This window comes from Poecilia mexicana, unplaced genomic scaffold (genome assembly GCF_051168715.1).
Source record: "Poecilia mexicana isolate PSO_F unplaced genomic scaffold, ASM5116871v1 scaffold_9, whole genome shotgun sequence".
NCBI lineage: Eukaryota > Metazoa > Chordata > Actinopteri > Cyprinodontiformes > Poeciliidae > Poecilia > Poecilia mexicana.
In genome coordinates, this window is record NW_028263378.1 from 5,550,004 (window position 1) to 5,573,282 (window position 23,279).

At 38.9% G+C, this 23,279-nt stretch overlaps 1 protein-coding gene across 4 annotated transcripts in view; it reads left to right on the plus strand.

Moving 5' to 3' along the window:
• The window catches only part of taok3a (TAO kinase 3a), a 61,835-nt gene extending 39,258 nt beyond the window's left edge, over nucleotides 1-22,577 (plus strand). For 3 of the 4 annotated variants that reach the window (XM_014989787.2, XM_014989793.2, XM_014989792.2), the window contains exons 11-21: nucleotides 2,023-2,104; nucleotides 5,770-5,937; nucleotides 6,599-6,799; nucleotides 8,454-8,591; nucleotides 14,190-14,426; nucleotides 15,180-15,308; nucleotides 16,004-16,207; nucleotides 16,713-16,952; nucleotides 17,853-18,065; nucleotides 18,289-18,471; nucleotides 21,192-22,577. In XM_014989787.2, the coding sequence (XP_014845273.2) occupies nucleotides 2,023-2,104; nucleotides 5,770-5,937; nucleotides 6,599-6,799; nucleotides 8,454-8,591; nucleotides 14,190-14,426; nucleotides 15,180-15,308; nucleotides 16,004-16,207; nucleotides 16,713-16,952; nucleotides 17,853-18,065; nucleotides 18,289-18,471; nucleotides 21,192-21,353 (1,957 nt within the window). In that variant the 3' untranslated portion in view covers nucleotides 21,354-22,577. The remainder of the gene's footprint in view (nucleotides 1-2,022; nucleotides 2,105-5,769; nucleotides 5,938-6,598; nucleotides 6,800-8,453; nucleotides 8,592-14,189; nucleotides 14,427-15,179; nucleotides 15,309-16,003; nucleotides 16,208-16,712; nucleotides 16,953-17,852; nucleotides 18,066-18,288; nucleotides 18,472-21,191) is intronic. The other variant, XM_014989794.2, reaches the window with a different exon arrangement.
• Nucleotides 22,578-23,279: the final 702 nt, after the last annotated feature.

Here is a 23,279-nt window from a genome sequence, read left to right on the forward strand (position 1 = left end):
ACGAACATGAAGCATTGTGAAAACCAAGGACCACAGCAGATAGCTCAGGGATGAAGCATTTGATAGCATCTGTCAGTTAAAATCTGAGATTTGGATAACAGAAAAACTTTAAACCTACCCAAGTGTCACGCTGGGTAAAGTCATCATTAAATGTTAAATGGACTGCTTCTATATAGTTCTTTTCAAAGCTGATCACTCAAAATGCTTTACATTAAGCCCACATTCTGTCATTAGGTGACACTGGCACAATGGAAAGAGTAGGCATCTTACAATCCTGAACTTGTGGGCTTAATTTCAGCTTCCTTCTGTCACATGTCAGTGTGCCCCTGGGTGAGGCTCATAATGTGTCTGTGTTAGTGAGTGCAAATGACTGAATGTGGCTCTGGTGTGGTAAAGTATTTTGAGTGGCTGGTATGCCTGGAAAAGTAGTATATAAATTCACTCCATTTACCCAGTTGCAGTCAGACGTACTCACATTTGGCTATTAGTCATTTACTTAATATATCTGGCTTTTATTGAAAAGTTTTAGAAGAATAACATTTTATACATAAAGCCGTCAAAAGATGTTTGTGGTTTGATGACAAACCTCAAACAAATTTGTGTGTCTTACAAATACGCACACATTTCTGCACCAATATCAGTTGGAAACTTTGAGTTGAATGCCTTGCCCAAGGGCTCATAGACATGTTAAAGAAGGGGAAGCCCCCCGAGCCAACCTGAACCCGGCTTGAGATTCAGGCTGGGTCGAGCCAGAATTGTTTGCCTGCCTTACATACAGAGAAAACCAAAAGAGAATTCACAACATATTTTCATGTTATCTACTCATTATAGTCTAAATAGAGGAATAGATAGTTTTACCTGTGGAGGAAGAAAGCATGTAGGGTGCTGAAGCTAATCAGACTGTACCAAACACAGTTGCACTTCATGTGCACACGACTCCGCCCTGCTAGTCGCATGCTAATCTAGGTCTAATTGAGAATCTGTTTTAAGACTATAAATTTGCTGTTAAGACACTCGCACTTAGTTTGAGCTGGATGAGTAAACATTTTAGAGACATACCTGTACAGACTTGAAGGTGTTGCTGCAGTAAAATGTGGTTCTGCTCGTTACTGACCCAAGATAGAAGAATCCAAATGAGTAAATCGCGTAGAGGTTTGTGGAAGAAACATGGCACAAAGTTCAAGGGAGTCTGAATAAACACTGCATAAACAGCTTAATGGACATTTTAGCAACACATAAATATCTATTCATGTTTTCTGCAAATACTATGCAATTTGGGCAACTGCAAGTAATCTTTGTTTTGAAGATTAAGTTTAACTAAATACCTTTACTTTTCATTCAATTTTGATTCAAAAAGAGTTTTCTTTCCTGAACTCGCCGTTCACACCTGTTGTAAAATTAGTTTTGGTTTCCAGCGCCGTGCTGAAGTGACTGATTGTGTGGGACTGCACATGGTTTGTGGTATTTTTGGAGGAGCTCCAGCTGCCCAGGGCATTAGCAACATCCAGCCAGATAAAACCAGTAGAGACATTAGCTCAATAGTGTTCTGTACCAAAACACAAGGCCACACTGTGTGCACACATTGGCACATCACACGTGTACTTGTGGACCTGTGTTGGCCTCAGATGGGAAAAGCGCTACAAGTTTAGGTAAAGGGAGGCGAGGCGGTTGGAAAGTGCTGTGCTTGCGCATGTTCTGACCCGTCTGTGACCCTGGATTTGCATATTAATTTCATTAAAATCCCCACAGCCATCGGGGGCTACTTTATCTCAACACCCCATTACCATGATGTTTTATTCTGTAATGCGCTTTAAAGCATATTTTTAGATCAGAGTTCCACATCTCCAGTGGCCTGTATTTTCATTGCTCTACATATTTATATAATATATATATGGCTCATGTATTTCTTCTTGTCCAAGTGAATAACATATTTGTTTATTGTCATTGCTATTTTTGTTTAATATTCCCTGTTTTTAATGTTTGATGTGAGGAGAATTATTGACCTATGTCCCTGCCTTGCAGGTCGGATGCTTTCCGGAACTTTGTTGACTTCTGCCTACTGAAAATTCCTCAGGACAGACCCTCGTCAGGGGAGCTGCTACGAGTGAGTGGGCTTCCTCTCTTACTCTGCCAACTGTGACCTCACTTCCTGCCTTAGTAGGTCCCTGAGCCCCGAGGATGAGTCATTCCCATCCACCCACGGCTCCCCAATACGCAAGCACACACACACACAATGTCTTCAAGTGCAGGAATAGGGCATCCTGCTGAGAGTTGCTTGTTATTTCTTTGCGTCTTTTTCCTTTTTTGTCAGCTTTGCTTCCTCTTTTATGCCTTGCAGTCATGTCTTTCAGAGGAGGTTTATGTCTTTGCTGTCTATACATTCCTTTGACATGACTGCATACTATTTCAAGCATATGCGTGTGTATAGAGGACCATTATAACCATTTTCACCAACAAAGGGAGACCATTTGTGGAAAATCCTCAGTGTTTTCTGAATTGGAATGTGTTCTACTAGTTAGGTTTAGATGTATGGTGTGAATTAAGTTTTGGTTAGTACTAGTAATGGTTAAGATTGGGGAAAATGTCTAGACATTAGACAGGCACTAAAATGAGTGAAAGTCAATACAAAATCCCCAGTTAGATAGAAGTATAAATATGGTTGCTTGTTTTGCATTTTTTTGTAAAGAAACTCAAAATGGCATTTGCGGTGAATAGGCGGTATATAAATAAATTGAACTGAACTCATCAGTATGCGTAAGAAAAAAACTACTTATATACATGTGTATGTGTTTATAGACTTAACATTTAAAGGACTAAAGTATGACTAATATAATAAGTTCAGATGTTAAGCACCTTGTTGCAGCTTAAAGATTGTGCACCATATCATTGATTTCTAGATTGCTGCATAATAATTTTTCATTCAAAAGTTTGAAATTGTATCCAAAACAAAGCATGTTGTAATTTTCTTAGCTGGTTTAATTGTTTTAATGTGGAGCATTATGTACTAAGAAAAAGAGTGTAGAAAGAGACCTAAACTGTCCATGAAAGGAAATATTTAATAAAGCTTACAGTTTATCTGCAGGTTATTCTATTTATTTGGTGTAAGCAGAGTGAGCCTATCTTTGGGTAAATCATGAAGGTTGGTTGAGATTTTGTGTTGCAGAGTTTATCTTGTTTGTGCGACCAACAGGTAATCCTATTGGGCTGCTAAGAGCTTTATGTTCTTGATGATCATGCTCAGCCGCACAGAGCCGTACCCAGACTTACGACACCTCCATCGCTTCAGGTGGTGAAGGAATGGTGTGAGGTTATGTAGCAGTCACATCAGGAGCTGTGAACTGTTGTCAAAACCTTAAGCCCTATTAGACACTACTTTACTCTTCCTTATATCCCTAACTAAATCCTAATTGCAAATCAGAACATTAAGGAATTGTCTTATAGATTTTGTTCCAGCTTGGTTTAGTGTGAAAATCATGCAGGAGTGAGGTATTATTTAGTTATTAATAACATATTTCGTCTTCTCAGACATTAATGTGCAAGCTGTTCTTCTAACAGTACACTCATGCGTTGGCATATTCTCCTCCAAGCTCTTTAAAAGGAAAAATCAGGTCAGAAGTCTCATGCCTCTTAGGTCTACATGTTCTGGCTTCAGATTAATTGCATTCTCTCCCTATGTTCCTTATTACAAGTGATATTAATTATATAAATTAGGAAATATTACTCACTAGTTCTCTGTTAGAAGGAAATACAATATTGTAGGTTGTATTTCCAATCCTTATGGATTTCAAATAAATCCATAAAAACTGAGATGTCGTCTTTACATACGTTTTATGTATGTATATTTCTGTACATACCTGATGTAGCTTAGCATAGCAATCCTGTCGTTATCAAAGAGAGAGGGAAAAAAATACAAAGTCCAAAGTAAAACATTTTAACATTTTGTGTTGATGAAAAATGCATTAACTGGTAAGCTGTACAGCTATTACCATTAGCACTGGGTTAAGACTTGCATTTTGGCACTAAAGGTTCATCCACATTACTAAAAAATAATTTCTTTTAAACTGAAATGATTACTGGTCAGCCTGTACGATACATCAAAAAGCTAAAGAGTCGGGATGCTTTTATCTTCATAAATATGTGATGCTCAACATGGTAAATCTTTAAGGATGGCACTTTACAGCAAGCCCCTTTATATTTGGAGAAGGAGCTGTAGGAGGGCTGTCACTTTTTCTCACATGAACTCTTTGGTGATAATCGTTCCGAGTCTTAACTGTTTTGTGGGGAAGGGTCGGCCAACCACCCACATTGTGATACACTGTAGGTCCATCAAAAAACGGGACAATCACGCATCGCTATTTCCAGAGTGTGATGTCACTCCCTTGTGTCCTGGCTAACCCATTACACCAGCATCTGTCACATGGAGAGGAGGGCGTGCAGAAGGAGAGGGAGGGCTACAAATAGATCTAAAATTGTACTTTTTTTGGTAGCGTATATATACAATTCATCCATTAAAGCGTTCAATATTTCATGAATGACAGTGACTCAATCTGTGAATCTGTGAATGTGTGGTGTGGTGGGAGGTTGTGTTGGAGGTAGAAATCCTTTCCCTTTTTTATTCTTGTTTTTTGGTTACTGTAATGTGAAGTGCTAAAAATAGTGCAACAGAAAAATTAAACCTCAAATCCTCTTTGTCATTCATCCACCTACTATTGCCAATCAATCACAGAAGATGCACGTAATAATATACATGCAAAACATCCCAGCCTGCAGCACATTACACCTCGATTAGTTTTTACATAAACAGCTTGTGAATGTGACATCAAATTTGTGAGAACTACATTTTAAAAAAATTGAAACATTGAAGAAAATACATTTTTATTGACTAAAGATATTTTGAGAACTTGTGTATTTATTTACTAGCGTGCACAACTGTTGTAAGAAATATCACACCATTTTTAAACAAAATTCAAAACTATCTACCTCATAATGTTTCAGAATTATTTACCTCTTGGACTGTAATTTCTTCAAAAACAAACAAAAAACCCCAACTATAATCAAAAGCTTTCTAAGCTTGATATTCAACTTCTGTTTTACTTGACATAATTTACCAGTTGTCATTAACTTGTCTGCAAGGCAAAATTATTTTAGAATTTAGTTGAAATAAAAAAGGCTTAAGAGTGTTTATGAAAATCAATGTTTAGGGAAATATTGTTAGGATTTCATATAATGAGGTTAGTGGGGAATGTGGGGTGCTGAGACTCCCAGGATAAGCAACGTACAGGCGCCCTCTAGTGATAGAAACACTTGTCCTTCTCATTGAACTAGAGAACAAAGTGATTCAAGTTATAATCTTACTTCCACTTTGACATGCTCTTCCAAAGCTGTAGAACTTGTTTTTTTGTTTGTTTGTTTTTTTTAAAGAGTTTATCTACACGTTTTAAGGTTATGCTGCTGTATGTAACTGATCTTACAGTATACACAGGTAGACAGTAATACATTAGAAATATAACATTTATCCTGAAACATTTGAAAAGCTTCACATAACTGTTTCAGATTATTGCTTATAAGTAATAAAAAATATATTTCTCACTAAATATTTTCCAATAATTTGATTCATAGTTTTTTAGTTGACCTACAAATCAACTAAATGTAGAAATGGACAGGCGAGTTTGTTGGTTATTCAGACATTTAAAGAAAGAAGATCTAAAGATCAAAGTTGATGTCCGGTTCAAGTAATTCACCAACTAACTCCTGCTCTCCCACGCGCAGCATGAGTTTGTGCGCCGGGAACGCTCGCCGCGCATTCTCATTGACCTCATCCAGAGGACCAAGGATGCAGTGCGGGAGCTGGACAACTTGCAGTACCGTAAGATGAAGAAGATTCTCTATCAGGAGAAACACAACGGGCCCCTGGGGGAAAGCCAAGAAGAGGAGGAGGTGAGGAGAACTGGATCAAATTTGAGGAAATGATGCAGTGTGACTGAGATACAATCAGAGTAAAGAATATTTATACATAAATAACTTTGCTTTTAGTCACAAAACATTTTGTGTGTGTCTGTATTTTGTCTGAGTTACATGGATCATTCAGATGAGTTTGTAATCTCTTAAATTAACAAATCTCTCTGTGGAAACTACACAAAGAAAAGCTCAGAAGTGGATGATAAAGAGATCAATAACAATTAGGTAGTTGGGTTTCATAACTTGCATAGAACAGTTGCAAGCTAAAATATTTTTACTTTTTACATTCCTTTTGATTCCTCCAATCTATTGATTGTGCTGATCGAGGCATTCAGAAAATATCTTAGTCTATATTTTAAACGAGAATCAAATGGAATTGGAACACTTTTTTTTACTTCAGAGGTATTTTGGGACTTTTCCTGTTATTGCAAAGCAACAACAGAAGTTTATTATCTTTGTCTATGATTTGCATACTTCACAGACTTCTAATCTGAATAAGAAAATAGGAAAATAAACCTGCGAAACTTAATTTATTTCACATACAAAGTAGTTAAATGGGTTGATATTAACGTGGTTTAGCGATGTCACTCATCAACGTCTGTTTGTGCATGCGTGTGTTTCTGAACATTTGTGGCCCCAGCAGGACAGCGAGGCACCAAGCTGCAAGATGAACAGTCTGGGCAGCAACCACTCCATCCCCAGCACCTCAATCAGCACCGGTAGCCAGAGCAGCAGCGTCAACAGCATCCAGGAGGTGCTGGACGACGGCTGCTCCGACATGACCATGATGCACCCCCAGGACTACAGCAGCACGTTGGAGTCCTCTGCACACACCAAAAAGGTAAAGGTCAAGGCTGACGAGAGGATGTCTGTGAGTGTTTGGGACTAGAAAAGAAAAATTCTCAAAATCGCTGAAGACATGATGGTAGTGTGTCACCATAAAGACGCAGAACATTGAATTGACCGCAAGTAGTTTGTTTCTCATAATATAGTGCAATAAAGAACACATTTATCAGTGTTTGAAATGAAAAATGTTAGTAATGAAATTACTTCCTTTCTGAGATGACAACTTTGCACTTTTTTATTAAAGAGGAAATGATTCTCTACATCCTCTAGTTTCTCACATCTTTTCACAAGTATGCATAATCCCCTCCCCCCGAAACCATGGCAACCATCGACACACAGTCACTGTTTACGATTTCTTCAACTTCATCGCTGACATCATTAACACTCAGAGAACAAAGCCTGTGCATTCCAGTAAGCTGCACATCCACTGCTTTAACCCCCATTCAGCAGTCTTTTTGCACGCTGCCAGAGTTCACACAGGTCAACACAATGTCAGCCATTCTTAATGAATACACACCGTTTCTTAAAAAGCGCCAAGCAGAGGGCCGTCACTCCTGTCACTCTCCTCCTTCAGTTTCTCTTTTGTGGTGAGACGATACATGAATAAGGTTGTCACTTAACGGGCAGACAGCCAGCGTGTTGTTGTAAGTTCAGGGAGCTGAGCGGAGAAGACTTGAAAGTGACACACATTGTTTTTCAGATGTTGATGGAGTTCGCTCCTCACACGACTCGGTTCCACGGTCCCCAGGCCCTGTGAAACCGAGTTTAAAAAGCGGGGGTGTTAATATTTCACCGTGTTTCATAAGCTTAGGCAAAGATTCCTTTTGAAATGTGGAAGTTGTTTGATTGAAATCAGCAGGGATTTAATCTGTTTACATCACACATTTGAATTTATCCAACTGCATACTTTTTACTTTAAAATATAAATCTATTACCATGCGTAATCAAGGTGATTTTTACCTTTTACTTTGGTTTTATTTGTTCCAAATACTTTTTTTAGGGATATAACTCTTGGAGGATTCACATGATATCTATAGTGGAACTCTTAATGTTGTTTGATAGATTATTATATTGACAATTAATAAACATTTTCATAACTGCTATATGCAAAACAATAGAAAACTCTTAAAGAGCACAGAAGTTACAAACAGGTACGTAAAATTTAGTTTGTATAGCACCTTTTACAAGTAAAATCACAACTATGTTTCATAAAACGCATAAGAAATGCATATCAAACATAGCATCAAAGTGAAGAAAAATCCTTTCTGTACAAATAGGTTTTCAGCTGCGGTTTTAAATTAAGCAAAGGAATCGACACAGTGTAAAATCAACGGGAGAGATTTCCGCAATTGGGGCTTGAAACAACCAATTTGAAATGTTTATTCTTATTTAGATTTATACATAAAAATGATTGATAACAACAAAATGCAAGAAACATGAAAATCTTAACTGTTGTCATTAAATATTGCAGTTTCCAGCTGTGGATGTAGAGACTATGTGTTTTCAGTGGAGGTTCTCCTTACTGTCTACACCTAGACAAAAAAAGGAAGAAAATGTTGCAGGATACTGCAATAGCACTGTTTTTGAGTTCTGGGTGCAGTACACGTTGATGAAAGCAATTTGTCTCATTTTTTTGTGCTTTTTCACAGGACCATCAGTATAACTGGGATGATGGGATCCACAGAGATCACCGGCCGGAGCCAAGGCATGCCTCCTCTGACAGAAGCAGCCAGGCCTCCAACTATAAAAACAGAGCTGGCTTTGCCACCATTAAGTCTGCTTCACTTGTAAGAAGAAATCAAAATCTTTCCACTTTTAGATGTTTTCTATCTTTTCTTTTCTGAGATTCCACAAAAGTTTTCTGTTTGCCTCAGGGTTTAAGAATCAATCATTTCTAGAGGGTTCACCTTGAAAGCTGGGTTACTTTGAAAACAAAAACATAAATGGGACTTTTTTTTTTCTGCCACAAGACAAAATTTCAGAGTGTTGCGCGTATGCTGCAGCTGCATAGCAAGGCACAGAGGGGCATTCTTTTGTTTGTCTCTGTTAAGACCTGTCTGTGGATGTGCGGGGCGAACAGCTGTCTGGGCGTGACTTCTCCACACATGCTTGAACGATCTTATGTTTAAGCAGTGGATCGGGTCATAACTCCGTTTTCAGCCATCGGTTTTTCTTTGAGTGCTTTTTTTCTTCCACATGTTTAGCTTCTTTCTTTATCTGCTCCGTTTGTTTTTTTCGCTTGTACAACACCTCAAATTATCACCTCCCTCCCCACTTTTCTCATTTCTTGCCCTCTTTCATTTGTTAATGCATCATTCTCAGATGTGACTCAATATTCTGTTATAAAGGTGTGTGAGGAGGGGGGAGTGCTCTCTTTCTTTCCTTCTATGTCCCTCTTTCATTCTCTCTCTCCTTCACCCTCCCTGTCTGTTGTCATGGAAACCAGCTCTAGTAACTAGATAGTAATAGTTGTGTGAAAATGTGTGACATCGTGTGCGCTCCCCCATCCCTGACCCACCGGTTTTAATTCTGCTGTCCGGTCTTAAATCAGACATCTGATGGAAAAATAAGGCAGCGTGTGTTCGCTGTCCTCAGATTGTCCTTGACCAAAGTCCACAAGCCAACAACAGACCTGGGCCAAGCACTGATTGTTTTGTTTGCCAAGCACTGTTATCTTTGCATTTCACCTTTGTTTGTACTTGACATCATTACTTTTGGGATCGATAGGAATTCACCTACATGAAAAGTTTGGGAACTGAGACCAAAGTAACTGCAATAAAAGGAAAAGATTTTTCCTAAAACGGAGACATTGAACTGATACGGTTTAAAGGAAGACCTTTTGTGTTGACATTTAATAATCGATTATTCAGACGATTAATTGGTTAAAAAAATGTCACATTCTACACATTTTCCATTTAACCACCTACGCTTTTTTATACAATAGAAACGCATAGATGCGAATATGTGTATATATATATATATATATATATATATATATATATATATATAATTTTTTTTTTTTTTTTTTTTTTTTAAATAAGAAAGTAAACATTTTCTTGGCTACATTTAGTAAAGCAGAACTGAGTGAAGCTAAAACAATGCCACAGGAGGAAATTTGGCTAAAACACATTTACAGACAAAGGTATTATTGTCTTAAATGAAAAAAATATATATATATTGTATAGTTTTGGCATAATTACTGCTCTGAATATACAGCAAATGCCCTTTTTGTCTGTATTGTCCGGTTAACGATTAATCAGTTACTAAATTAGATAAATATTATTTCAGTAATCAGTTACTCATAATTAATCCAATTAATTGTTTCAGCCTTAGTTGACGTGCTATGTCTGTAGTGTCAGAAAGACAAAGACATGTTTATGCAAGATTGAACAAAAAAGTCTGCATTTGTATAATTTTGAAAAAAAACAAAAAAAAAAAACACAAACTATCCAAATCTGCTAAAGCAGTTAAAATATTTTGGCCCATTCAGCAGTGAGGTGGATTAAAGTTTTGGTGTTTACGCCTCCGGTGTGTCGCTCTGTGTGATTGAAGCAGTCTGTTTTGAAATGAGGCTGCATCCCGTAAAGCTCAGCACTGTTGTAGCGCTACAGCGCCGGTGATGCCCGCCGGCGCTGAAAGAAATGACATCATCCTTTTTCTGCCGAGCACAGACGTCCTCGGATTGGCCTCAACTCGCCGAGACTGGGAGCAGGTAGACAAAGAGAAGCAGCGAGAGTCTAATCAGGGGTCCATATGGTAGGAAACAGATTGCCAAAAAGGAACTAGATGTGTGAAAACATAAAAAATGTGATGATATACATTTTAAAAAATGTAAGTGCAGATTAGCATTTTTTTAAATCCATTTGTCAAAAGTGACAGATGTTTGATAAATGAAAGGGCGAGTAAAATGAAAATGCATCATGTCCATAGCAACTGAACACAGGGAAGATGCAGATGGGAGATTGTCATCGAGGTGAGGAGGGGAGATAAGCAGGTGAGACAGAAGAGCATCACTGATTGAATTATAAGCAAATGAGGACAGAGAAACAAACACCAATCTGTTATTTTGATACTAAATGTAGAGTTTGGTATCAGGAAAAATGAAAGAAAGAAAATAACAAGAAGAAGAAGAAGAAACTGCAAAAAGATCATTGCAAAGTGAAGAGTGGCAAAAGTGCAAACAGAGAAGGAGGATAAGAGTTTGATTGTAGATTTAGTGAGGGAACAGATTGAAGATGATTTAAGAAACGGCATTGTTGTAAAATATTTCACTCCTCACCTTCAGATGCAGGTTGTAGCCTGACAGCCTGGCTGCCTCTGGCTGATTACAGTAAAATGTAACATCAATCATTCCTGCTGGGTCCTCATGCCAACTGTTTAAACCTGGAACTTGAAGCAATAGACTGAAAATGAATCTTTACTACAGCAATCTTGTAGTATCCAGTGCCTTATAAAATAATTCCTTTTCACATTTTGTCATGTTCCAGTAACAAAAATATATGTATTCTAAGTTGTGTAAAACTGAAAAAATGAATCTGAAAAGTGTGCCATGCATTTGTAGCTCCCCTCCAGCCCTGAATAAACTAATAGCTTTCAGATGTTCCTCATGTAGTAAATACTTTGAGTCCATTGGTGAGTGGAAATCCTGGAGGAACACCTGTTAAACATTGCAAGACACTAAAGCCTGGGGAACGGGAAAGTAACCATAAACATACAGCTACAATGGATGCAATAGTTTCATGTTAGAATGGCCTACCCAAAGTCCAGATGTGAAACCCAATTAAGAATCTATGACAGAATTTAAACACTGCTGTTCAGAAAAAAGAAGAAGAAAGGGAGAAATATTCAGTCTCTAAATGTGCAGAGCTGGCAGAGAAAACCCAAAACCCTCACAGTTTTGGTCGCTGGTTCTGAAATTTTTTCAGTGAGGAGTTTGAACTCACGAGTTACAGAATACACATGTATGTCATAATTTTTAGATTTCTGTTTGTTAGAAATCTAAAATGTTATATTTACAACCAAATAATTTTTCTTTCCACTTTAGAAAGAAACTTTTTAAGGTGTAAAGGCAAGACTACATAGTTAAAGTAGTAATTAAAAGACTTGTTTGTTTCAAATGTACTGTGTCAGATGATGCAAATACACAAACTACAAGCTTTTTACATCAGTGATTTCTGCAGGAAAACTGGACGCTAAGCTGTGGTCTGTGGAGGCCTTTTGCTTCCTCTGTTCAACAAGATGACTTCACCATATGTCACTATGCATCTGAAGTAACCTTTGGATATTTTCCTGCCAGTTTATCCACAAAGAGTATCTGTGTTGTAGCAAATTTGACTCCCAGTAAACACAAAGCTCAAACTTAATTTCTGCTCCAAATGAAAATGTTTAGAGAAGGCTTATAGCTGTACAACCTTTGTCCTTTAAACTGGTCAGTCAGTTAGCATTCTGCTTTGCAGAATCAGCAAAGTGTAGCTCTTGGATTCCCACTGATCACTCCCGCCCGCTGGCCCCGAACCCCGAGTATGATCTTCTTTCTAGACCCACAGCCTTGTGTGAAAGAGGCCACCACATGCCGTGACTTGGCCCTTTGTGGCATTGAAGCAAGTGACCAGGATTTGGGTGGCTCTATTACAGTAGGGGTATTGATTCAACACAGATTAAGGAGGCGAGCTCAGAGTCCACCTTTCCCCCAATCCTTCCCTCTTGTTTTCTCACCATGTTTGTGCTCATTATACCACTAAGGTATATATTTTTTTCTTTTTACAGTTTTGTTCTTTTCTTCTTTTCCAGTTTTAGTTACTCTGTTTGCTTTTTTCTTGACAACGTCCCTCCCTCATCACTCAGCCTGCTCTCTTCTGAACCCCCCTCCTCTAACTTCTCTCACTCTTTCTAAATGAGGTATTCATGTGACCCACCTGCTGTCCGCCGCTTAGCGTTAGCCGTACTAAAAAGCCGCTCTGTCCTCTTGTTGGCCCACGGAGTCGGTCTGCCTCATTCACAGTTCACACGTCTGCTTTGGCTACTGCATGCCCAGGGCACGAACCAAAGAAGGGGAGGGGGCTTCATCGTCCTGTAAAGGTTGGGAAAGGACCAAGGGGGGAGTTTGGGGGGGGGTCTCCGGGTAGCATCGGAGCTCAGGCAAGGTTGTGTCGGGCATAGGATGCCGCACAAGTTTCCTGGATGCTGGTGCACTTGGCTAAAATTGCCATCATGTTTGGCCGGAAGAGTTCAGGTGGAAGTTATGAGAAGATGCGGAGCGAATACTACCTAGATACGGCGAACCCTTTCTGTCCTCAGGTTTGTGGGTCAGGTACAGGTTTTGGTTTGAAAATCAAGGATGTTTATGGTTGTATGTGAAAAACAGTGGACGGTAGATTTGGTAGCAGCTGCTTAGGACATTTGGACACTTTTGAGGTTGTGCAGTGAATGCCCTGCAAAAACACAAAATCTTACCAAGTATTTTTGTTTAGTTTCTTGAACTACGACAACACTAACATACAAGTAACATTCCTGCAAGATAAAAGAGCTCGTTTTAAGTGAATAATTCTAGAAAATTAATTTTAAAAAAGTACTAGTTTCACTGGCAGATTATTTCACTTAAAACAAGACATTTTTTTCCATAAGTGAAACATTCTTCCGGTGGAACTAGTACTTTTTCATCAACATTAATGAATCATTGACTTAAAACAAGCTGCTATGTCTTGCAAAAAAGGTACTTATAAGCAAGTTTTGTCATATTTTAAGCGTAATATTTTATTACGCTTAAAATAAGATCAGAATCTAGACAAAAATACTTTGTAAGATTTTGTTTATGCATTAGTTGTGTGAAAAAGCAGTTTTGGAGCTCTACTGGTGAATTTGTCTCTGTTTTGTTAATTTACCTAAACACAAATGGCAGTAGCTAAAATCTTTAGTTTTCATCAAATATTCTTGCCAATATGAGTCTTATTACTTTTATAGCTTTATCCTGTTTTGTTTATGTGGAATAAACTACAGATGTCAGATCTTACCGAGTATTTGATTAGTTTCTAGTGCAAATATTTTAGTACACTATAAATAAGACAAAACAAACTTTAGTATTAGTTCCACTAGTACTGGTTACACTGGCAATTTTTTAAATTTATGACATGGGAAAATGCTGTGTTATAAATTAAATAATGTACCGGTGAACGTAGTACTTTTTTTCTCAATATTAAGGGATTATTTACCTAAAACAAGCACCTATATCTTGCTGAAAAGGGACTTGGAATTTTAGTTTGTCTTATGCCAAGTGTACTGATATTATTGCATTGGAAATACTTGGTAAGATGTGTGTTTTTTTGTTTTTTTTTAGAGTCCCCCCCAAATGTATCACAGTTCAGATTCACCAACATCTTTACCTACAGGTGACCAAACAGATCCACGAGCATGAGCAGGAGAGTGAACTGCGGGAGCAGATGTCAGGCTACAAGCGAATGCGACGGCAGCACCAGAAGCAGCTGATCGCCCTGGAGAACAAGCTGAAGGCCGAGATGGACGAGCACCGGCTCAAGCTGCAGAAAGAGGTGGAGACGCAGGCCAACAATGCCTACATCGAGCTGGAGAAGCTGGCCAAACGCCACGCAGTGCAAACTGAGAAGGAGGTGGGCAGGAATACACTAATTCACACACTTATCGCACTCCCAGTTATGCTTATTTATTTGTTTCAGGGCAAAGGTGACCAACAGAGACATATTTTTTAAATTTTAATTATTGTTCCAAAGCTACTGAAAGAAACTATTGGTACTTTGTACCAACATTTCATCTTTTAGAGGAAAATTGTAAGAACTCATCTCACTACTGCCTCCTATTGACACATACAATGAAGTGCAGGAGCAAAACTGGGTCACAATATTTTACTCCCTGAAAAACAAGCTGCATATCTTTATGATTAGCACACAGCATGTCCAACCAGCAAAGAGATAGTATAATCTGTTGATATAAACAGGCATGGAAGCCTCACGAACTACCCCCTCGTCGTTTATCACAAGAAGCAGCATGCCTGTGCTTTTTTAAATTGTGTTTTTATCCAAATATTGACAACATTAGACAAGAAGTCCAACTTTAGGATATTTGTTTACAGTTTTTACCTTTTTGTTTATTATTATTTATAGAAGCATATTGATTATTTTTCATTGTATTTCCAAATTCATACAGAATCATTTCATTTTTTTTCTTGATGTTGATTTAAAATTCAGATATTTGAGTAAAATATCAGAATTTTATGTCAAATTTTATTTTTTGACATAACATACAATGTTACGTCAAAATTGATTTGTCTTTCCTTGTGTGCAAGGATCTACATCTACAACCTACTGACTTAAGACAGACATTTAAACGCCTAATTTTCCTTCCAGACGAAGACGGCAGTCGCAGATGAGAAGAAGTTCCAGCAGCAGATCGTGGCGCAGCAGAAGAAGGAGCTGACCACTTTTCTGGATAATCAGAAGAAGCAGTACAAGCTCTGCAAGGAGAAGATTAAGGAGGTTTGCTCTGCTTGTTCTCCTCCGTTGTACGCCTCTCTCCGCTGTGACACACCGTCCTATTTACTGTTTACTGTTGAGTCAACCCTCCTACACGCAAACATGAACATTCAAAACCTCTGAAGTGGAAGTTTTGTTGAGTCACTCGGCCTACTTGCTATGTTCCTACACATTTATATGCACACAAACTGGAAGAAGTACAAATCCATATTTACGCCAGAGAATTCTTAACCCTCCAAAACCCCGAAATGAAGTCCAGAAAGTGTTCCTATGGGCTGGGAGTGTGACGCGTTGTGTTTTCAGTTAGGAGATAAGTGACCAAAATTAGGTCAGCACTGTTAAAGGAAAGCATCGCTGGCAGGAGAAGATATTTTCAACAAACTGAGGGCTACAACAGAATTAGACACTCCAGAGAGAGGGGATCAGGCTTCAGTGTTAAGTGCATTAGTGTGAGTTGTAGATTACCTCAAAGCCCAAAAAATAAGGAAAATGAAGTGTTTTCTGCCGAAATAAGAAGTTAGCTGGAGCTTGCAATAAGCAGTCCACTAACGAATATTAATATGAACTCAAAGCATTCTTTTGTAAAGCCCAGTTCCATTAGACTACATTTGCTTTTCACATATCCTTTTAAGCTCCAAATTAGAAAGCAGATTTGCAGCAGTCAACAGTCGCCGCTCTGTTTCTCCTCTTTTTCACAGGAGATGAATGAGGACCACAGTACACCCAAGAAGGAGAAGCAGGAGCGTCTGTCCAAGCACAAAGAGAACATGCAACATTCCCAGGCCGAAGAGGAGGCCCATCTTCTGACATCGCAGCGGGTTTTCTATGAAAGGAACTGCCGCGCCTTCAAGCGCAAAGTCATGATTAAAAGGCACGACGTGGAGCAGGAACAGATCCGTGAGGTGTGGAAGCGATACTTCCTAGATATCTGCAAATCTGTTAAAACATTCATCACATATGACCTCATTATTAGTTGTGTTGTTGTTTTCTAAAGTGGTTGGTGAAGGTTTAACGTAAAACAGTGTGTTTCTACTGAAAACACTCATTGTTTAATAAGTAGATTATTACTGAGCAAAGCTTGCCAACTATGTCATAATCTAGAAAGCTGACCGGCACTTAAAATCCGGAGATGAGTTTTAGCAGCCAAAAGCTCCCTGTGGGAAAATACACAGACTCACAAAGAGTTTAAATTGAAATAAGGACCAGATGTAACTGTCAGAGGTCAATTTTTGGATTTTAAAGTTCCAGGTCTCTGACTCACATATATTTCATAGTGTCTGTTTCTCTGCCTTTCTCTGAACCATCCACCATCCCACATAATTTTTTGCCTTTGAGGTCATTTCTTACTGTATTGTCATTTTGCTTTTATATATGGCTGCAACTAAATGTTAGAAAATAATTAAACAGGAGTTAAACAAGAAGAAGACTCAAAAGGAGATGGAGCACGCCATGCTGATCCGCCACGATGAGTCCACCCAGGAGCTGGAGCAGCGGCAGCTGAAGACGCTGCAGAAGCTGCGGATGGACCTGATCCGCCTGCAGCACCAGACGGAGCTGGAGAACCAGATTGAGTACAACAACAGACGGGAGCGAGAGCTCCACCGCAAACATGTGTTGGAGCTCCGGCAGCAGCCCAAGAACCTCAAAGTGAGTCATCACAGGGGAAAACGTGTTTGCAGTCATCAGTGTGCTGGATATTGTCTGGTGGAGAACGGGTATTTAAGGGAACTGGGTTTCACCTCCAAGATGGCGCAAGCTAGAAGCAACATCCCCTTTTCCTCTCCTTCATTTCTGGATAGGCAGTGATGCAACTTAAATGTAATGAATTAAGATGGGCAAATGGTGCAAGAACACTTTAGAAGTTTGTTATATTTTCGTTTGATTTAGAGAGCAACAGTGTTTCTCGCAGTTCAGTGTGTAATGGATAAACCTAAAGACAGGATTCACACACTTTTCTCACATTAAAATTCAAACACTTTTCAAGCATTTTCAAGGTAAGTTTTCAAACTTTTCCAGCACCACACCGGAGATTAAAAACAAAATCTAAAAAACAGTTTCAATTCACTATTATATAATGTAATTTATTACTGTCAGTAATAATGTCTTGTGATAGTATTTTACATTCTACATCAAGGACAAGGTTAAACAAAAATATAGCAGAATGTTATGTTTTGAAATATCTCTCTCACACACCCTGTACACCTGACTAGTCTGAGAACAAAACACCAATTTAACAAAAAAGGTTAAGTCTGATTCAACTTCAGACAGAGAAAAAATGTCAGTGTTTCAAGCTGTATGAAAATATCTGGTTTCAATAACATTTTGCAAACGGCCTTGAATCAAACGTTAGGTTGCACTTTATCACTAAACTGTGCAATTTGAATTTCAAGTACTTCATACCATACTCAAGTACTTTTCAAACTTTGAAAACACCTATTTAAAATTCAAGCATTTTCAAGGATTCCAAGCGCCCGTACCGACCCTGATAGACTATCATTCTACTTTCATAGTGTTTGTTTCTCTGCCTGACTCTGAACCGTCCACCAGGTGTTGGAGCTTCAGATCAAGAAGCAGTTCCAGGACACATGTAAGGTCCAGACCAAGCAGTACAAGGCCCTGCGCCACCACCAGATGGAGGTTACGCCCAAGGCGGAGCACAAGACGGTGCTCAAGGCCCTGAAGGATGAGCAGACTCGCAAGCTGGCCATCCTGGCTGAGCAGTACGAGCAGAGCATCAACGAGATGATGGCCTCGCAGGCGGTAAGGCTAAAGATTTCTAAAAGCTCTTGGTTCTTTAAGCGATGGAGGAAATATTTGGTTGGCACCTTATTTATGTTCTCCCCTCTCTGCCCGTAATATGTCCTTACTTTCCCTGTCACCCCTCTTTCATCCCTCTCTCGCTTGGTTTCTTCACCCCGTTTCTCCGCCTCTTTCTGTCCCTTTGTCCCTCTCTTTCCTTGCGGTCCACGGTCGGCCCTGTCAGCTGCGTCTGGACGAAGCCCAGGAAGCCGAGTGCCAGGCCCTGAGGCAGCAGCTGCAGCAGGAGATGGAGCTGCTCAATGCCTACCAGAGCAAGATCAAGATGCAGACCGAAGCGCAGCACGAGCGCGAGCAGCAGAAGCTTGAGCAGAAGGTGTCGCTGCGCCGGGCGCACTTGGAACAAAAGGTGTGCTACAGGAAGTACTTTAATCACTTAAAGCCTCTTTACTTGAGACAAGATTTTAACATTCAACGTATTTATTTGTGGTCACATTAAATTAAGCAAATGAAATTTGCAAGATGAAAATACTTACTGCTTACTTATTATACAAGACTAAACACAAGATCTCAAAGGAAAAACACTATTTGACTGGATTTATAAAACAGATGCTGCTGAAACTGCAGCTGCACCTCCCATTTCTCGATGTCCATTGGGTTTTGAGAGCCATGATTTGCCGAGTGGAGACTATTTGTTGTGATTGCACAAACTTGTTTTGTGGTGTGTATGTGCAGAGGTGTGCTTTATTTTGTAGAAGGCCTTGTGTGTAAACTTAACTTCTGTAGTTAAGAAGTTATGTTTACATGTAAATTAATAGTTTAATTATCGAGTAAGTCAGCCAATTTTAATTGGTAATGGTTGTCGGAAAGACAAATGAGGCTTAAAATAATATAATACAAGGAGAAAACCTGTTAGTGGCTGCATTCACATGCATGCCACACTTTTAAATTTCTCATCCATTTTGAAAACTATATCGCTTTTGTTTCACAATTACGCACTATGTTTGGTGTTGTAATAAATGTGGGGGGAAAAAAAAAGCTAAAGGGAATGAAAACTTTTGCAAGGCCGTTGTTTAATTCACAGCTGTGAACATCCGGATTCACATCGGCAGCCGGTGTGAACCTGAAAATGTGACCCAGAAAGATATTCGCATGTTTGCAGAGACTCTCACACAGACAGCTTTCCTTCACCGCAGGTGGCGATGACAGTGGCATGACTTCCTGCTGGGTGCAGACAACCATTCTCTCCTACTATCCTAGCTGCTGTTCAGAATCTCAAATCAACCCCATTGTGTCATTTTATCACTTTTTTTTTAATTGCAACTTTTTCAAAATGTTTAATTCAGATACCTAAATTCACGCCAGACGATTTTTACTGCGTTTGTCACCTTATTTTATAGAAACTCCAGCTGCTCCAGTACAGCTGTAGGCTGTTGTATGTTTATTCTGATTTGACGTTTTTATCAGTATTTGTCCCATAAAGCGGTTATGAGATCCTCCCAGGTACATGGGTCATCTTTAATGTGACTGTCATGTAAATCAGTGACATGAGATAAAGCGGCAGCAGAGTACTCGTCCTTTCAAACTGACCTACGTCATCGCAGCAGTCTCGTAGACAGCACTCCGACAACAAAGGAAGGGACCTTTGAAATGCCGCCCTCATCCAGTTCTGTTGGGTCCAACATGGGCTGCGCCGCCTGCAGTTGCTTGTTGCCATCTGCTGGTGACAGCCAGATCTGCAAACCGGTACGAAGATGATGTCATGATTTTTGAAGCACCATTGTGCTCCGGTTCGGTTCACGGTCAGAGTCTGGAGTTCTCTGTGCATGCTCAGTAGTTCGTCAGATTGCCGTATTGCACCAGGCAGTGTGTTTGTCTGCACCTGTGGATGGATGTGTGTGTCAAGCAGATGTGTGTACTCCACTACGGCATTTCTACAACTTTAGAGCAAGGTCTGACCGTCATCATCTTTCCTGGTGAATACTATTCAGTAGATATAACACCACAGTGATTACACAACACTGTGGTGTAATCAACACAATGTTTCTACAATAAATACATCATATTTTAATCATCTTTTTATTTATGTTTTGGATCAGCATTGGCTCTGCATTTTAGGACTGCAGTGAGCACTGCAGTAAGTAGGGAAACCGGCAAAAGCAAAAAGCGGCAATAAAAATGTTACGATGTTAAATAAAGACCCGCAGTGCGCTGCAAAAGTATTCATACCCCCAAACTTATTCACAATCACAAAATTCAGTGCACTTTATTGGGATCTAATGTCAAAAACCAACACACAAAGTTCATTACTGAAAAGTGGAAAGGATGCATTCTGAAAACTGTGGCCTGCATTTGTAATCAGCCCCTTTTAATGCGATACCCCAAATAAAATGAGATCAGTTCAAAATGTGTCAGATTGGCCCAGTCAAATCCTATTGAGAATTCGTGGCAAGATTTCAGTACTGCAAAGCCACAACATCTTCCCAAGGATTTTTGTATAGTTTCTGGTGGAAATATTTTAATTCACTTCAGTTAAGACAAAATAACTTAAAAATAACTTTTCAGTAAGATATATAAGCTTATTTTAACTCAGTAATTCTTAAAAGTACTAGTTCCACGGGTAGATTTTTCTTTTTAGCTAGAAGCAGGAATGACTTAGAAGTGAAAAATATCTGCTAGTACTTTATCTATGCTGAAGAATTATTGACCTAAAACAAACTTAAGTCTTGCTGAAAAGTTACTTTTTAAGTTAATTTTGTCTTTTTTCAAGCGTACTAAGATATTTGCAGTAGAAATTAAGCAAAAAATACTTGGTAAGATTTTTGTTTTTGCTTTGAAGGTCAGATCTTTTCCGTCTAGTCCGAATGAGTTTGAGTAAAACGTTTAGGATCTAAATATGTAAAGCTGGCAGACACCCCAGTTGTAACTGCAACTGAGCACAAATGCACGCCACACCTTTCAGATTTTAAAAGGCACGTACCATATATGTTTTACTTCTCAATTATACTCTACGTTTTGGTGTTCTGTCATACAGATTATAAAAATCCTGGAAACTGTTTTAGCTTTTTAGCGAAGAAACCCCCAAACAACTAAAAACGACAGTCTGAATTTGATTTCTTCCTCTTCCAGATCGAAGAGGAGCTGGGTTCCCTTCAGAAGGAGCGAACTGACCGCATTAAGTACCTGCTGGATCGCCAGGAGCGGGAGATCGACAGCTTCGACATGGAGAGCACGCGGCAGGGCTTTGGCAACCTGGGCACCTTAGACTTTCCCAAGGACGACTACAGATGAGGAGTCGGGGGTGAAAGGTTGCTGTCGTGTGCCGCCCTCGACGTCCTTCTGCCTCAGATCAACCGTCCTCTCCTTTTGCCTGACCTGGCCTGACAGTGCAGGGTTTTTTCTGCTGCTGACATCCTCATCAAAAACACACAGACGTATGGGGAAAAAAAAAAAAGCTCTAGATTACGTGAGCCAGTGTGTGTTTCATGGCCGGTCAAACGGAGTCGGCGGCAGGTTTTAGACGCCCAAATCCCACCGAAACTTCCTCCCCCTCCTTGCCTCTTGTGGTGTCACAAGATGACAGAAAAAGATAGATAAATTCTCGTAGTTGTCATGTTTTTGTAATGATAATGATAACATAGTCAGTGTTTCTTGTTCTTTGTGCAATGATGACACTTTTGGTGTGACCTAAAAGTGGAAGTCAAGAGGAGGAGGGAGAGAAAAATGAGGGTAGTTCAATGAGCGAAATCGCTCCAAATAAACATGCATTTATGCAAAAGTGATTTTCTTCTCTAAAGCTGTGCAAAAAAAAGGTAAAAAAAAAAAAAAATCTCTTAAATCGATCAATGAAACGACTAATCCTTCCGCAGCGCGTCGTCTTCGCTGCTTCTTTGAACACTTTTTGGTAATAATTCATCAGGACATTTTTAGGACAAATTTTGGGTAATTTGATCCTCAAGATGATTATCATGGTGTACAAACAGGTGCACAGATCACACATGTTATTCCTTCAGGTGAATTTGATTGCTGAAGGTAGGCTGGATCATGGTACTCGCCGTGTGTGTCCTAGTGCACTGGCAGCCAATGAGAAATAGAGAAATACATGTGACCTGTATACTCCCAGCTAGTACAAAGGGCTTCAATGGGAGGGCAGGGCTGTCTTGTATCTTGTGTATAGATGGATTTATGGAGAGCTTTTACTTATTTTCATATTGTATTTTAACTGTCACACAAATCCAAAAAGAATTTTTTAAAAACGCTTTCTGTTTTTTTCTGCCCCATCTTTTACAGATAGTATTTGAAGTCCTGTCATATATTAATGGAAGTTTCTTTAATTTCTTTGTTTTTCCTTTTCGCTTTACACAACTCTCGAGCTGTGTATTTTCTTGTAAACCAGACCAGTATGATGCTTTAATGCATGCACTTTATTTTTTTTTCAGGTCTAAAGAAAGCATGAATCTGTCAGAGCTTTTAATTATATTTGTAAATAAAGTGCTCATCACACAAAGTAAAGAAGTGTAAATGTTATTCCTCTAAACGATGGAACCAGTTTCAAATGGCCATGGCAATAAATTTTAGACAAAATATTAAAATGTATTTCTTTAGATAGAAAAACTGTAAAGAAAAGCTTTTTTAAAATTCTTCAAATTAAAACGCGCATCAGTTTGAAGGTGTAAAAATTATTATTCACACTTCACACTTTATTATTCAGTCTTTGAATTGGTTAGATTTATTTTTACTATTTTGTCCTGGAATTACATCAATAAACTTTTTGTATAATTTACAAATTATATAATACATTTAAGTTGGATAAATTTGCTAAATATTTTTCTATTCTCGAATTTTCTGTTGTTCCAGAACCATGATTCTCAGACTGATACTTGGGGATTTTACCTCCTATTTTTACGATGCAATTACAAAGAACCTCCTAACCTCCAGCAATCAGAGGATCTGTTGAATCTGGTTGATCTTTGTCTAATCAGAAACATCTCAATGTGTGCAGAGAAAAAGATTCTAAAAGTTCCCAGAACAACCTGAAGCAGACAGTGGGAAACTTATTGTTCCAGATAAGTGTGAAAATATGTGATATTTTCTAATACCTTGCCCTTAGCAATCCTCAAAATTTAATTTTTTTAATAAAGTCAAATGCAAGCTTAGCAATGCACATCAAATAAGTATAACTTTGCTCAAGTAAAACAGAAACTACTAAAAACAGAA